This window comes from Bombina bombina, chromosome 2, assembly GCF_027579735.1.
Source record: "Bombina bombina isolate aBomBom1 chromosome 2, aBomBom1.pri, whole genome shotgun sequence".
In the NCBI taxonomy this organism is placed as follows: domain Eukaryota; kingdom Metazoa; phylum Chordata; class Amphibia; order Anura; family Bombinatoridae; genus Bombina; species Bombina bombina.
The window spans coordinates 183246995-183264242 of NC_069500.1; the positions used below are offsets into that span (position 1 = coordinate 183246995).

The 17248-nt window shown below is 40.9% G+C and overlaps 1 protein-coding gene across 1 annotated transcript in view; it reads left to right on the top strand.

The window, feature by feature from the left end:
- TBCA (tubulin folding cofactor A) overlaps positions 1-17248 on the top strand; it is a 159765-nt gene that overhangs the window by 46436 nt on the left and 96081 nt on the right. The window contains exon 2 of the mRNA XM_053701378.1: positions 14364-14469. Within this exon, the coding sequence (XP_053557353.1) occupies positions 14364-14469 (106 nt within the window). The remainder of the gene's footprint in view (positions 1-14363; positions 14470-17248) is intronic.

Below are 17248 nucleotides of genomic sequence, written 5' to 3' on the forward strand. Positions count from 1 at the left end.
CCTAGCCTAAACTAAACTACCAATAGCCCTTAAAAGGGCCTTTTGTGGGGCATTGCCCCAAAGAAATCAGCTCTTTTACCTGTAAAAAAAAAAAATACAAACAACCCCCCAACAGTAAAACCCACCACCCACACAACCAACCCCCCAAATAAAATACTAGCTAAAAAAACCTAAGCTCCCCATTGCCCTGAAAAGGGGATTTGGATGGGCATTGCCCTTAAAAGGGCAGTTAGCTCTTTTGCCGCCCAAACCCTAATCTAAAAAATAAAAGCCACCCAATACACCCTTAACAAAAACCTAACACTAACCCCCTGAAGATCGACTTACCAGGAGACATCTTCATCCAAGCCAGGCGAAGTGGTCTTCCAGATAGGCAGAAGTCTTCATCCAAGCCGGGCAGAAGTCTTCATCCAGACGGCATCTTCTATCTTCATCCTTCCGGCGCAGAGCGGGTCCATATTCAAGACATCCGACGCGGAGCATCCTCTTCATCCGATGACTAAAACAGAATGAAGGTACCTTTTAAGTGACGTCATCCAAGATGGCGTCTCTTAGATTCCTATTGGCTGATAGAATTCTAAGGGACGCCATCTTGGATAACGTCACTTAAAAGTACATTCATTCTGTTTTAGTCGCCAGATGAAAAGGATGCTCCGCGTCGGATGTCTTGAAGATGGACTCGCTCCGTGCCTGAAGGATGAAGATAGAAGATGTCGTCTGGATGAAGACTTCTGCCCGTCTGGAGGACCACTTCTGCCCGGCTTGGATGAAGACGTCTCCCGGTAAGTCGATCTTCAGGGGTTTAGTGTTAGGTTTTTTTTAAGGGTGTATTGGGTGGGTTTTATTTTTTAGATTAGGGTTTGGGCGGCAAAAGAGCTAACTGCCCTTTTAAGGGCAATGCCCATCCAAATGCTCTTTTCAGGGCAATGGGGAGCTCAGGTTTTTTTAGCTAGTATTTTATTTGGGGGGTTGGTTGTGTGGGTGGTGGGTTTTACTGTTGGGGGGGTTGTTTGTATTTTTTTTTTTTTACAGGTAAAAGAGTTGATTACCCTTCACTTGTTCCCAGTTTGTTGGATTGAGAGCTTGCATTGTGTGGCTGTTTATGGACTCAGGTTTTGGAAGAGACCTTGACGTGGTACCTGGGCTTATCCCATTTGGCCAGATGCGGTAAACTAACTCTTCCATTTTTGCTTTTAATCTTAGCTGAGAGCTTTTAAGTGAGTGCTGGACTTTTGTGCTGTATTAATTTGTTTTGTAATTTTCCCTATGGGCCTTGCACCCAGACCTGTCTGGGGTTAACTGCCTGTGACTCTGGGGACAGTGCAGCTTCCTGAGAGTGAATAACATAAATATATAACTTAATTTTTTGGGGGGGATTTCAGGCATTGCTGCTGGTGGTGGACTGGTTAAGGTTAATGTTTGAAATCCAAAATGATAATCATAACATTGACAGGTCACCACATTTCCTCCAGTGCTAAACACCCTCTCTGATGGTGAACTAGTTGCAGTAACAAAAATATATTTTTGTGCAAGCTTGCTCAATTTGGTAAAGTTAATCTGATGTAGTTTTTCCACCATTGCATAAGATTTTTCTCACTATCAATGGAGAGAGAAACAGGTAGCTGTTAAGCTCTGATACTATGGCTTCTTCAAGTTACAGAGATGGCACAGTGGACTCAGTCTTTAAAAAGCTTCCTAAGACTTTCTTGATTTCTTTGCGTGAGGAGGACCATCTGCTGCAGTTGCTGGCACTGTGTCTTCTACATTTACAATTACTTTGCATGGGGGACTGCCGATTGCTTGACTTGGTTCCTGCATGACTTGCTGCTCAGACACAATGGCCATATCAGACATCACCCTGGCCTTGATGCTGGGAATTTTATCCACATTTATGTAGCTTGTCTTGAATCGTGGATCAAGGAATGATGCCATATCTAGCAGATCTTGAGTATCTTTATAATTTCTATTAATGTATTCAAGAATTATGGATTTCAGTGTCTTGATCAGGTCAGAATCGTCTTCCTCCAGAACCAGTATCTTTGTATTTAATAGATGCAGAACTGATTTTAGATATGATAGACTGACATAGTTCTCTCCATAAAAGGCATTAGTAAAATCTTGTACTTGACCCAGTGCCTTGCTTACAGATTCAAGAACATCAGTGTCCTTCCATTGTAGAACCAGATGTCTGTTTTTCTGTCTGCAGAGAGAGCCTGAGTCAATGCTCTCTGTTGCTCTAAAACTCTCTCTATCATCTGTTGTCTTAAGCTCCACCTTGTTGGGCACTCTGTTATAAGTGAATGATGGCAGTTGATGTTCTTCCTGGTCTTGAGTTAATGCCATCTTCTTTTTGATGAAGTGCACGGTTAAACCCATATATGGCTCCATTATTCAGCTTGACCACATATCTGTTGTTGTTGCATATAGTATTCCAATAGTTTTATCTCAGATTCAACTACAGTTTTGCATACATTTATGAGATTGCAACTACTGAGAAGTATTTGTGAGATTGCAGTTACTAACCGTGTATGCAGGCACCATAATATGCATAGCATTGGTTATTTCTCAAATGCCTTTATAATTAATTGTTGCAGCTCAACATTACATTCACAGCTTTTTTGTGTTGTCTTTTCTCTTTATGTGTGTTTTTTTTTTTTTTTTAACATTGTTCAACGATTTCCTTATGCCGCTGTTTAAGGTGCTGGAACAAGTTTGTTGTGTTAATCCATTTTGTTGCAACACTCATTCCACAAATCTTGCAGATTACTCTGTGTCACATCATCTTTTCTGAAACCAAAACAACTCCCAAACAACTGATGTTGAATTTTTCTTTGGCACCAACAAATCATCATCATCATCGTTATTGTTGGACAGGACAGCTCTGAATCAGAACTCATCTTGAATTTTATCTACCGCGCACACTACCAGTTGGAGCAAAAAAATGAGGAGATTTATGCTACCTCACACTGCCAGAATCAGTAGGGTGGCACAATGAGAGACAAGAGACCACAGGCTTTCACTTGAATAGAAAGACAATTTAGAGGACCAAAATCAGCACAGTTTTACGTCAGGGAGATCATGTTAGACTAATCTAATTGACTTATTTGATTATGTAACAAAAGTATTAGACAAGGGTGCAGCAGTTTATGTAGCATATCTAGATTCAGCAAAGCATTTGACACCGTCCCACACAATAAACTAATTCACAAACTGTATCTACTTGGTCTAGATTCAAAAATTATGAACTGGGTGGAATGCTGGCTTTATTTTCCTATAGGAAACAATGGGGCTGCGTTAGAAGCTGAACGCTGCTTTTTTGCAGGTGTTAGGTTTTTTTTCGGCCGTCTCAGCCCCATTGTTTCCTATGGAGAAATAGTGCATGAGCATGTTTTGCCAACTTACCGCTACCGTAAGCAACGCTGGTATGACAGTGAGAAGTGGAGCTAAATTTTGCTCAACGCTCACTTTTCTGAGGCTAACGCAGCCATTCAGAAAACTTGTAATACCAGCGTTGTTTAAAATGAGCGCTGAAAAAAAATGGCTTGTTAGCAACGCAAGTTTTTACCGACAAAACTTGTAATCTAGCAGTATATAATTTTATACTGTTAGGCAATAAAGGGCAGACTTGCTGGGCCTATGGCTCTTATCTGCCGTCAATATATATGTTTCTATGTTTAAGACACCAATTGAATAGGCTTGATGATGCTGTTAGCTTAGCTCTGATGATGCTAGTATAGCTTCTTCAAGTTGCAGAGATGACACAGCAGAAGCAGTCTTGAAAAAGCTTCCTAAAGATTTTTGAACCTCAATTATTTTGGATCAAGAAGGATGATCTGATTCTGCTGCAATTAAGACAAGAGACCACAGGCTTGCACTTGAATATAAAGAAGACAACAATGGGCTTGATGATGCAGTTCCCTTGATAGAGAGAAAAGACGTTACAGGCTTACACTTGAAATTAATTCGATATAAAGAAGACAACAATGGGCTTGCTCATCCATGTTTATTTGAGACTAAGGCAACACTGGCTTTCACTGGAGGAGACTGACCTTGCAGTTGTAGAATACACTGGCTCTGGAGGACTGACCTTGCAGTTATAGAATACACTGGCTCTGGAGGACTGACCTTGCAGTTATAGAATACACTGGCTCTGGAGGACTGACCTTGCAGTTATAGAATACACTGGCTCTGGAGGACTGACCTTGCAGTTATAGAATACACTGGCTCTGGAGGACTGACCTTGCAGTTATAGAATACACTGGCTCTGGAGGACTGACCTTGCTGTTGTAGAAGACAGACTTGCAGTGCACTTGCAGGATGACTTTGCTGTTGTAGAAGAAGAAACAGGCTGCAGGATGTGGGTGACCTTGCTGTTGTAGAAGATGAAACAGGCTGCAGGATGTGGGTGACCTTGCTGTTGTAGAAGAAGAAACAGGCTGCAGGATGTGGGTGACCTTGCTGTTGTAGAAGATGAAACAGGCTGCAGGATGTGGGTGACCTTGCTGTTGTAGAAGAAGAAACAGGCTGCAGGATGTGGGTGACCTTGCTGTTGTAGAAGAAGAAACAGGCTGCAGGATGTGGGTGACCATGCTGTTGTAGAAGAAGAAACAGCCTGCAGGATGTGGGTGACCTTGCTGTTGGCTGATTTTGTTGAACTTGATACTAGCAGACGACAAACGTGCAGTCTTTGCTGTTGATTGAACATAAGAGTTATGCATTGCAGCAGCAGCATCCACCATAAAGAATGACAAAATAAAAATTGCATTTAACCAAAATTAGATCATTTTTGATATTAATTAGAAAACAATATTTGTGGTATGGTACACTACTGGACTGCAAACTGGTATAATAAGGGTAATGGTAACGTGTAATTTAAAAATTTAACACTTAGAGTAAAAAATACTAAACTTAAGAATAGATATTGTTGTGCACTGCATCACTGTGTATGATGATTGATGATCTATCTACACTCAGCTCAATTATATATTAAATATATAATAATTATCATCTATCTAAGTATCTATATATCTAATATCATCATGTATCTAGTATTTATATTATATCAATATATTGAATATATTATTTAAGATTCGAACATCCTACAAGCACCTGAACATGAACATATATAATTAAAATTGACCCAGACAGGGAATGGAATCAATGTTATGCATTACAGAAGTTAATAAAAAAATAAATAAAAAAAGGCACTTTAACGTTTTTGTACACTACTACTCACTTTATTGCTCTCAACTTTGAGCGCATGTCCTACCGCCACAAGACTCCAAGATGAAGGGCTGTTGTTTCTGCCGCTGCTCCCACACGCTCTGAAATAATGGCCGTTTTCGCGGGCATTCACAGGTCCGCCTCTCATCCTCCCTCATACAATGGAAGCCTGAAGGACTCCGCCTCCGTTTTCATGCATAAACAAGAATTTTTTCCCCCAAAAAAATCGCATACTCTCGTGGTTTTTAAATCACAGTGATTAATCGTGGTTTTAAATAGCATCTGTTATTAATCGTGCAGCCCTCAATTTTTTCTTTGGGGGTAAGCTCGTAACTCGCTGGTAATTTTTTTTACTGGTTCACCCCTTTATTTATATATAGGTTACCCAGGCATGATCTAAGTAATCTGTATATACAATATATCTGTGTATAGAGAGAGATAGATCTATTTTAAAAATAAACACAAAATGTTCTATGTGAAGAGCATAGGAATGTAAAGTGTTCCTAAAACCTTTGGGTTTAGCACAGTTTTGGGTTAGTACGCAATAACTGAGAGGTGTTTTTTTTTTTTTCTTTTTCAGTGCGCCCCAAAGAAGTCTTTTGGGGAGAAGTTTGCGCTGTTGCGATATTCGAAGTCCTGAAGATAGCGTGTATCAGTCTTTTTACTTTCAACTTTTAATACGTGCGCTAATGCTGCCACACGCTTTTTACTTTGATTGCAGTTAGCGTGTGATTACCTTAAATATTGTGTTTTATCCAATGCTCCCAGACACTGGTGTACATTCCATTTTGTCAGCACATCATACAATTATACTGTTGCTTGCATATGTGTTTAACCACCTCAACAGGATTAATCACAAAGTTAAAGTTATCCCCAGAGCAGCAGTGCACAGCTGGGAGCTAGCTGAACAGTTTGGCATTTTATAATTTTATCATGTCCCTATAGCTGTCAAATTCAATCAGTGAAAAGTGCTCGTAAATATGTTAAGTATTCTGATTCTGGATTGTGATTGCTTTGAACAGGACTGTCCCATGGTAAGTATAGGGCTTTTTATCTACATTCAGTGTTTTTGGTGCTTGAAAAACAATAGAAAATATATGTTTGTGATCACACAGGCATTGAAAACTTCTCATCAGTAGCTGTTAATCTGACTATAATTAGCAAATAATAGATTATGATCTACTCCTAAGTGTTTAAGCCTTTCAAATGGTTTAAACACATAGTTAATGTCAGCTCCAGAGCAGCAATGTACTTCTGGGAGCTAGCTTAACCCATTTGGTGAAACAATTACAAGAGTCACATGTGCATTGCTACCAGTCCCTGGCTAGGTAGATATGATTTTCAACAAAGGTGACCTAGAAAAAGAAGTACATTTGATAATAGAAGTAAAATGATGCTCTGTCTGAATAATATAAGTTAAATGCTTGCTGCTGTATGCTCAATGTCTGCGGTGGTCTTCCGTAACAAATCAGCACTGTTCCCCACACTAGAGTGGGTACAGCAAGGGGCAAACTTGAGCCTCAGGCCTATGCTGCCTATACTTGCTGCCTTCTGTATTGTACCTAAACATTAATACATCCAGCACAAGCAAATACCGGTTATTTTTTTTTGGGGGGGGGAAGGTATTTAATTTTCTTGGTGCTAAAGAAATTGATTGTAAACATTTACTTTAGATTAGTTTTTTTTAATTTCCTATGTAAAACATTCTGTTGTATTTTTCCCCCTTTTGATGTTTAAATCATTTTTATTTAACAATTTTACAAAAATAAATGAACATGGTGTACAGTTCGTAACAACATAAAGAGATCATTTCTTGTGACAGTCCTTTGTTCTTTATTATGTTTCCAAGAAAGTTCTCAAGCTGGTTGATGAGGACCTGTCTCCTTTGGTGTAAGATGTCTCCAGGGTGTTATCCACTTATTAACGGAGAGGGGAATGCTCCCCTATTTTCCCCACCATCACATTATCTCACAATATACTCAAATAAACCTTTACAATTTTAAACGTTAAATTAGGTAAACTGTAACATTTCCAATCAATGTGTAATAATTAGAAGAAAACAAAAAGTAGAGGAGAGAGAGAGAGAAATATTTTTGTATATAATAAATTTGGTCTAGAACTCTAGGGCCCCAAGGCAGAACATAGAGTGATCTGAGATGTCATTGCAGAAAATGCAGCATGTCTGCAGAAAGAACAGGAACTGTTAGCGCTTTAACTTTTCAGTGCTGCTCCACATTAGGCTGTTTTTTTTTTTTAAACAAAGCTGTTCTCTGGCTGCATTGTATAAGTTTTCCTTAACACAGTGCATCCAGAACAAAGTGCTGTTTGAAGACAACAGTCAAATATGCAGTAGTGCTACAAAGCAGCAGTGCATTGATTGTTTGGCTCTCAGATTTTTGCAAGCTCATTCCCTAGCTTTTCACAGTCTGCAAAGCTGTTTTTCTCTGACTGTATGATGTTTGTATGAGCAATGCACCTTTTTTATTACTACATTTCTATGTTAAACTAAGAGGAAAGGAAACAAATTAATTCAAGAGACATTTTACAATTATTTTTTTTGTCTGGAGCTAATTTGCAATGCAATTTTCAACTACTGCACTAGATTATGAAACTTTAAATATTGCTTTATTCTCCAGTTAACCAACATATTGCAATTGATCTGGTGCTTTAGTGTAACTGACAAATTTACAATTTTATTTCATTTAAAAATGACCTGCAGAAAAAATTTCACTAAAAAAATCTCATCGCAGAAAGTGAAAAAAAGTTCTGCCTCTGGGCTCTAGGGTCAGGTATCTGGATCTTTTATGTTGTTATTGTGTATCGTAAGCCTAATCCTGTGAGCTTTGAGTAATATTGTTTTCTTTCATGATCCAGTAGAACCATATTTTCTGGAAGGAGTCCCTTGTGTCTAGCACCCATTAGGCTGATTCATACATTTGAAACATTATATTTATTTTGTTTTTAATTTCTGACCAGCTTGGTGCCCCTGTTTTCCATTTTCTGGCTATGCAAGTTCTGGTTATTCTACATAGTATCCTAATGAAGGTGTTATAGTGTTATTTAGATTTCGGGTTTGTATACTAAATAAAGCTTGACCTATAGAAAGATATATATTCTCATCTAATAATTATCTGAGTAACTCTGATTTCTCCTACATTGGTGTGTCCGGTCCATGGCTTCATCCTTACTTGTGGGAATATTCTCTTCCCTAACAGGAAATGGCAAAGAGAGCACAGCAAAAGCTGCCCATATAGCTCCCCCTCTGGCTCCGCCCCCCAGTCATTCTCTTTGCCGCTCTGAACAAGTAGCATCTCCACGGGGATGGTAAAGAGTATGTGGTGTTAGTTGTAGTTTTTTTATTTCTTCTATCAAGAGTTTGTTATTTTAAAATAGTGCCGGTTTGTACTATTTACTCTACAACAGAAAGTGATGAAGAGTTCTGTTTAAAGAGGAATATGATTTTAGCAGCAGTAACTAAAATCCATTGCTGTTCCCACGCAGGACTGTTGAAACCAGAGAACTTCAGTTGGGGGGAACAGTTTGCAGACTTTTCTGCTCCAGGTATGACTAGTCTCTTTTCTAACAAGACATAGTAATGCTAGAAGACTGTCATTTTCCCTTATGGGATCGGTAAGCCATTTTCTTAGACTCATAACAGAATGAAGGCTTATAAATGGGCTATATACTGGTTGACACTATTGTGGGCTAAATCGATTAATTTATATAATATTTATATGACTTTTGGAGTGTTTTGGAACTTGGAAACACTTTTGGGAACGTTTTTATTACGCCTGGCAGTTGTTTAGACACCTAATCTAGTCAGGAAGGCCCCTTCACTCTGGTATGCAGAGGGAGGAGGCCTCATTTTCGCGCCTTAGTTGCGCAGTTACTTCTGGAAGCAGTGCATGCAGCTTCATGTGAGAGGGTCCTGTGGCCATAAAAACGATTCTAGAAGGCTTATTTCTGTGGTGAATAACCCCCAAGGAAAGGTAAAGCCGCAGCAAAGGCTGTGGCAGGAACTGTAGTGGGTTTAAACTGGTAAATTGAACAATTAGCTCCGGTTTGCTCATTTAAGGGGTTACAGACTTGAAATTTTTGTAAAGATCGGATATTTCCTTCATAGTTTTTTAAACATTCAGAAATAAAGTGTACTCTTTTTATTATTTAAAGAGACCGTAACGGTTTTGTTTAAAAACGGTTTTATTGCATTAATAGCCTGCCTAAGTCTGTCTAACATGTCTGTACCTTCAGATATAATATGTTGTGTGTATGGAGGCCAAGGTGGTTCCCCCTTTTAAATGTATGTGAAAATTGTGCCATGGCGTCCAAACAAAGTAAGGACAGTACTGTCACATTTAATAAGGTTGCCCAAGATGATTCTTCAATGAAGGTAGTGGGGATAGTTCATCATCCTCTCCTTCTGTGTCAACACCAGTTATGCCCGCGCAGGCGACACCTAGTACATCTAGCGCGCCAATGCTTGTTACTATGCAGCAATTAACGGCAGTAATGGATAATTCTATAGCTAATCTTTTATCCAAACTGCCAGCATTTCCCAGAAAGCGTGATTGCTCAGTTTTAAATAGAGGATGAGCAAGTGTGCGCTGACGATAATTTATCTGTTATACCCTCACACCAGTCTGAATTGGCAGTGAGGGAGGGTCTGTCTGAGGGAGAAATTTCTGATTCAGGAAAAGTTTCTCAGCAGGCAGAACCTGATATCGTGACGTTTAAATTTAAGTTAGAACATCTCCGCGCCCTGCTTAAGGAGGTGCTAACTACTCTTGACGATTGCGACTCTTTGGTGATTCAAGAGAAATTGTGCAAAATGGACAAATTCCTTGAGGTCTCTGTGCACGCTGATGCCTTTCCGATACCCAAGAGGGTGGCGGACATAGTGAACAAGGAGTGGGGGAAGCCAGGTATACCTTTTGTCCCACCTCCTATATTTAAGAAAATGTTCCCCATTGTCGACCGCAGAAGGGACGCATGGCAAACAGTCCCTAAGGTTGAGGGGGCAGTTTCTACGTTGGCCAAGCGCACGACTATTCCCATTGAGGACAGTTGTGCTTTCAAAGATCCTATGGATAAAAAATTGGAAGGATTGCTTAAAAAGATATTTGTTCAGCAAGGTTTCCTTCTCCAGCCAATTTCGTGCATTACTCCTGTTACAACGGCGGCGTCTTTTTGGTTCGAGGAACTAGAAAATTCGCTCAATAAGGAGACTCCATATGAGGAAGTCATGGACAGAATTCACGCACTAAAGTTGTCTAATTCCTTTATTTTAGATGCCGCTTTGCAATTGGCAAAATTAGCGGCGAAAAATTCAGGTTTTGCAATTGTGGCGCGCAGAGCGCTTTGGCTAAAATCTTGGTCGGCGATGTGTCGTCCAAGACAAAACTGCTTAATATTCCTTTCAAAGGTAAGACCCTTTTTGGGCCAGAATTGAAGGAGATTATTTCAGACATCACTGGGGGAAAGGGCCATGCCCTCCCACAGGATAGGCCTTTCAAGGCTAAGAACAAATCTAATTTTCGTTCCTTTCGCAATTTCAGGAACGGACCGTCTCCTAACTCTGCAGCCTCTAGACAAGAGGGTAACGCTTCCCAGCCTAAACCAGCATGGAAACCAATGCAAGGCTGGAACAAGGGTAAACTGGCCAAGAAGCCTGCTGCTGCTACCAAGACAGCATGAAGGGGTAGTCCCCGATCCGGGACCGGATCTAGTAGGGGGCAGACTTTCTCTCTTTGCTCAGGCTTGGGCAAGAGATGTTCAGGATCCCTGGGCACTAGAAATAGTCTCTCAGGGTTATCTTCTAGAGTTCAAGGAACTTCCTCCAAGGGGAAGGTTCCACATGTCTCGCTTATCTTCATACCAGATAAAGAGACAGGCATTCTTACATTGCGTAGAAGACCTATTAAAGATGGGAGTGATACACCCAGTTCCAACAGTGGAACAAGGTCGGGGGTTTTACTCAAACCTGTTCGTAGTTCCCAAAAAAGAGGGAACTTTCAGGGCAATTCTGGATTTAAAAATTCTAAACAAATTCCTCACAGTTCCATCAATCCAAATGGAAACCATTCGAACGATTTTACCAACAATCCAGGAGGGTCAATACATGACTACCGTGGACTTAAAGGATGCGTACCTACATATTCCTATCCACAAAGATCATCATCAGTTCCTAAGGTTCGCCTTTCTGGACAAACCTTACCAGTTCGTGGCTCTTCCGTTCGGTTTAGCCACTGCTCCCAGAATTTTCACAAAGGTGCTAGGGTCCCTACTAGCGGTTCTAAGACCGAGGGGCATTGCAGTGGCACCTTACTTAGACGACATCCTAATCCAAGAGTCGTCCCTTTCTAGATCAAGGGCTCATACAGACATTGTATTAGCTTTTCTCAGGTCTCACGGGTGGAAGGTGAACGTAGAAAAGAGTTCCCTGTCCCCGTCTACAAGGGTTCCCTTTCTGGGAACAATAATAGATTCTGTAGAAATGAAGATTTTTCTGACAGAGGTCATAAAATTAAAGCTTCTAAATGCTTGTCAAGTTCTTCAATCTATTCATCAGCCTTCCATAGCTCAGTGCATGGAGGTAATAGGACTAATGGTTGCAGCAATGGACGTGGTTCCCTTTGCTCAAATTCATCTAAGACCATTGCAACTGTGCATGCTGAAACAGTGGAATGGGGATTATGCAGACTTGTCTCCCCAGATTCAAGTAGACCAGGTAACCAGAGACTCACTCCGCTGGTGGTTGACTCAGGATCACCTGTCTCAGGGAATGAGTTTCCGCAGACCAGAGTGGGTCATCGTCACGACCGACGCCAGTCTCTTAGGCTGGGGCGCGGTCTGGGACTCCCTGAAAGCTCAGGGTCTATGGTCTCGGGAAGAGTCCCTTCTCCCGATAAACATTTTGGAACTGAGAGCGATATTCAATGCGCTCCTGGCCTGGCCTCACCTAGCGAAGGCCAGATTCATAAGATTTCAGTCGGACAACATGACTGTAGCGTACATCAATCATCAGGGGGAACAAAGAGTTCCTTGGCGATGACAGAGGTATCCAAGATCATCAAATGGGCGGAGGATCACTCCTGCCAACTATCTGCAATCCACATCCCAGAGGTAGACAACTGGGAGGCGGATTATTTGAGTCGTCAGACTTTCCATCCGGGGGAGTGGGAACTCCACCCGGAGGTCTTTGCCCAGTTAACTCAACTATGGGGCACTCCGGATATGGATCTGATGGCGTCTCGTCAGAACTTCAAAGTTCCTCGATACGGGTCCAGATCCAGGGATCCCAGGGTGACACTAGTGGATGCATTAGTGGCGCCTTGGTCGTTCAATCTAGCTTATGTGTTTCCACTGTTCCCTCTCCTTCCCATGCTGGTAGCCAGGATCAAACAGGAGAAGGCCCCGGTGATCCTAATAGCTCCTGCGTGGCCATACAGGACTTGGTATGCAGACCTGGTGAATATGTCATCGGCTCCACCATGGAAGCTACCTTTTAGACAGGATTTTCTAGTACAAGGTCCATTCGAACATCCAAATCTAGTCTCTCTGCAACTGACTGCTTGGAAATTGAACGCTTGATTCTATCTAAGCGTGGGTTTTCAGATTCAGTTATAGATACTCTGGTTCAAGCCAGAAAGCCTTTGACTAGGAAGATTTACCATAAGATATGGCACAAATATATCCGTTGGTGCGAATTCAAGGGTTTTTCTTGGAGTAAAATCAAAATTCCTAGGATTCTTTCCTTTCTCCAAGAGGGTTTGGAGAAAGGTCTGTCAGCTAGTTCTCTAAAGGGACAGATATCTGCTCTGTCTGTCTTGTTGCACAAACGTCTGGCAGCCGTGCCAGATGTACAAGCGTTTGTACAGGCGTTAGTCAGAATCAAGCCTGTTTACAGACCTATGACTCCTCCATGGAGTCTAAACTTAGTTCTTTCTGTTCTTCAAGGGGTTCCGTTTGAACCTTTGCATTCCATAGATATTAAGTTACTTTCTTGGAAAGTTCTGTTTTTAGTTGCGATTTCTTCTGCTAGAAGAGTTTCTGAATTATCTGCTTTGCAGTGTACTTCTCCTTATCTGGTATTTCATGCAGATAAGGTAGTTTTATGTACCAAACCTGGTTTTCTTCCAAAAGTAGTTTCCAACAGGAATATTAACCAGGAAATAGTTGTTCCTTCCCTGAATGTCTGAATCCAGTTTCAAAGAAGGAACGTTTGTTACACAACCTAGATGTGGTCCGTGCTTTAAAATTCTATTTAGAAGCAACAAAGGATTTCAGACAAACATCATCTTTGTTTGTCGTTTATTCTGGTAAGAGGAGAGGGCAGAAAGCTACTGCTACCTCTTTCTTTTTGGCTGAAAAGCATCATCCGATTGGCTTATGAGACTGCCGGACGGCAGCCTCCTGAACGAATTACAGCTCACTCTACTAGAGCTGTGGCTTCCACATGGGCCTTCAAGAACGAGGCTTCTGTTGATCAGATCTGTAAGGCAGCGACTTGGTATTCTCTGCATACTTTTGCCAAATTTTACAAATTCGATACTTATGCTTCTTCGGAGGCTGTTTTTGGGAGAAAGGTTTTGCAAGCCGTGGTGCCTTCCGTTTAGGTAACCTGACTTGCTCCCTCCCTTCATCCGTGTCCTAAAGCTTTGGTATTGGTTCCCACAAGTAAGGATGAAGCCGTGGACCGGACACACCAATGTAGGAGAAAACAGAATTTATGTTTACCTGATAAATTTATTTCTCCTACGGTGTGTCCGGTCCACGGCCCGCCCTGGCTTTTAGTCAGGTTTAAATTTTTTTTATTCCATACACTACTGTCACCACGGCACCCTATAGTTTCTCCTTTTTCTCCTAACCGTCGGTCGAATGACTGGGGGGCGGAGCCAGAGGGGGAGCTATATGGGCAGCTTTTGCTGTGCTCTCTTTGCCATTTCCTGTTAGGGAAGAGAATATTCCCACAAGTAAGGATGAAGCCGTGGACCAGACACACCGTAGGGGAAAGAAATTTATCAGGTAAACATAAATTCTGTTTTTTCTGATTTTTTTTTTAACTCTGGTTTTTCCCCTTTTAATGTTAGCCAAATATTTATATTTAGTATTTTTAAAATCTTTCATTTGCCATTCTACAGGTTGGCCAAAGAAAAATCTATGTATGAAAAGGAATCCAAGCAACAGGAAGAGAAAGTAGAACGGATGAAAAGTGAAGGAGGCGATGAATATGTAATTAAAAAACAGGTAATGTGTTTCTACATAAAACAGTAGTAACAATGAATTCATATTTATTTGCCAGTAACTAAGAAAGCCAGTGTTGTATTACACATAACTATAATATGTCTATATTTATTTATTTTTTCATAACATTGTATTCTATGTTAATTAAACCCTTCACATATTACATTATTTATATTACCTCCTTTGTTGGAAATGTATGCATGCAAAATGGTGCTTCCCCTCTATATGCCATTGTCTGCATGACCCCGCTAGCTTTAACAAAGTGATTGCCTAGATCAGCGTAGGAGCTCATTAAATCTGGGCTTAAAGGGACACTTAACACCTGCTTAAGATTTTCTGAACTAACTGTTTCTGAGGAATCAAAATAAACTAATACACTGTTTTCAATGCTGTATGTTCATCTTACTACAAACTCTTCATGAAGACTACTCATATTTTCTATGCTTATCCCCAGCTTGTGTTTTCCTATGCAGGGTGCCATCTTGTAACGCACGTTTCAGGCACTGCAGTCACGTGACGTGTGCACGGCAGCTTCTCTCACTGATGTTATAGAAGGCAGGCAAATTGTCAATGCTAATTCACTGTAATGCAAAGTGTGCATTACAGTGTATGAGGACAAAGATCTATTTTATATTTGTAATACAGTAATTGCATCTTCTTTTATTAAACATATTTTAAACGTTTTATGTACTGAAGATATCCACAGTCTGTGTGTTTCACTGTTAACTAAGTTCAGTTTCAATCGCCCGCCCCATGTTCAGAGGCAGAGGGGAGGGGGAGGAGGGAGGAGGAGAGTCTAGAAGCCGTTTTTTAACTCACTGTTATTCAGTTCTCTACAATATCTGAGGAGAATTTACTTTTGTTTTCATAATCATATTATTTTAATTATCAAACAGCACCATACTTTTTTTTTTTTTTTTTAAATAGTTTTTTATTGAGGTTAAAAATCGCATTGACAACAGTCTCATCATCAGAATACATTATACAACTTATATTATACTGACATGACATTACACAATGGGCACCTCATTTTTTAAAACTTGTGAGTTTTGCGAGATCCTCAGACAAGCAGGTCCAATCGTGGGACCCAAAGCTAAACAAAACAAATGAGGAAATGGCAAAGTAGATAATAGTAAAGATTGCAATTTCAACTTATGTGGGATAAATACAGAATATGAAGTGTATATATAATCTCAATACAGTAAAGCACAATAAAGGCATCAGGGTAGTTCTGTATAGATCATCATTTGGAAAAACATAGAGTAAAACCTCTCTTAATAATTATATAATCTGTTAACCAATGATGCTGAGCCTCCATTAAAACATAGGCAATCTCTAAACTATTATCTTAAGCAGACTACAGAAAACAGGAAATCACTATAAAATCAATAATCTTGTGTTGAACCCCTGAGAGCCAATCTATCATGTTGCAGTGGGAAAGAAAAACTAGGTCATGGCTGTACAGGTAGGGCAGAGGCTACTAAACTCTGCCAAAAGGGTGCAGAAAAAGGGGAATCATCCCCAACCGCACAGAAGTAATGTGGGGGAGGGAAGGGGAAGGAAGTTAGGGGAAGGAGGGGGAGAGGAAGGGAAGGGGGAAGAGGAGGGAAGGAGGAGGGAAGGGAAGGAGAAGGGGAAAGAAGGAGGAAGGAAGGGGATGGAGGAGGAGGTGGGAGGAAAGAGGAGGAGGTGGGAAAGGAAAGGGAAGGAGGAGGGAAGGAGGAAAGAAGGAGGGAAGAGGGGGGGAAAGGAGAAGGGAAGAGGAGAGAAGGGGGGAGTAGGGGGGGGGAAGGGGAGGGGGGGGGGGGAAGGAGGGGGGGAAGGAGGAGGGAAGGAAGAGGAAGGAGAGGAAGGAGGAAAGGAAGGAGGAGGGGAAGGGGGAGAGGAAGGGGAAGAGGAAGGAGGAGAGGAAGGGGAGAGGAAGGGGGGGCGGGCAGAGGGTTAGCCAAAGATGACAGATCTTACTATTGTTAGCTTACATTCATAACAGAGGGCCTGGAGATATAGATAGAATAACTTAACATTATGTCTGTCTAAATAAGGACACCTAAGCATGTGGACAGTCTTAACTAGAATGTACATCATAGACAGAGCTCTAAGTTGATCATACATGGTGATATACTGATATGGTATGTAGACTATCTTCCAAACTATCTAAATAACATTGATACTGAACAGTAGTGGGTAATGATGTAATATAAAATAAAAACATTGCATGGCAGTCAATATCATAGCTCAAGTAGTTATGAGGTTTAAGTCACCAGGCTCAACCAATACCATCTCTCAGTCTAGATCATAATCAACACAGTACATATACTCAGCAATAGGTATGCAAAGAAAGAAGAGGTTATAGTATCAAGGGTGGTGTACACATATGATCTGAGCTGAGTTACAGGCAGGCAATTTAAACATATAGTGCAATCCCCCCTGTCTACAAATAAGAGAGCATAACAAAGTATTGTACTAATGTGAGGTACTCCTAGTTTTGGCTAATGTGAATGACAGAAGTTGGGCTATATGCACTGTACTAACAACAAACAGATGTGGCAGTTAATATGTATGAGCAGGAGCTAGTTCTCTAGTGGGGATCCGACATTGAAGAGTGAGGGAGGATTATGTGCTATTCGTACCATCTCGGCCGCAGACAGTACATTGAATCTACTATAAGACTATACAAAATCTATGAGATAAAGAGACCCAGCAAAATTATTCAATTAGATCTTGTGATGGATTTAATGCAGTAAAGTATGTCACGTGGAAGCCTGTAGGGCTAAACCCCACA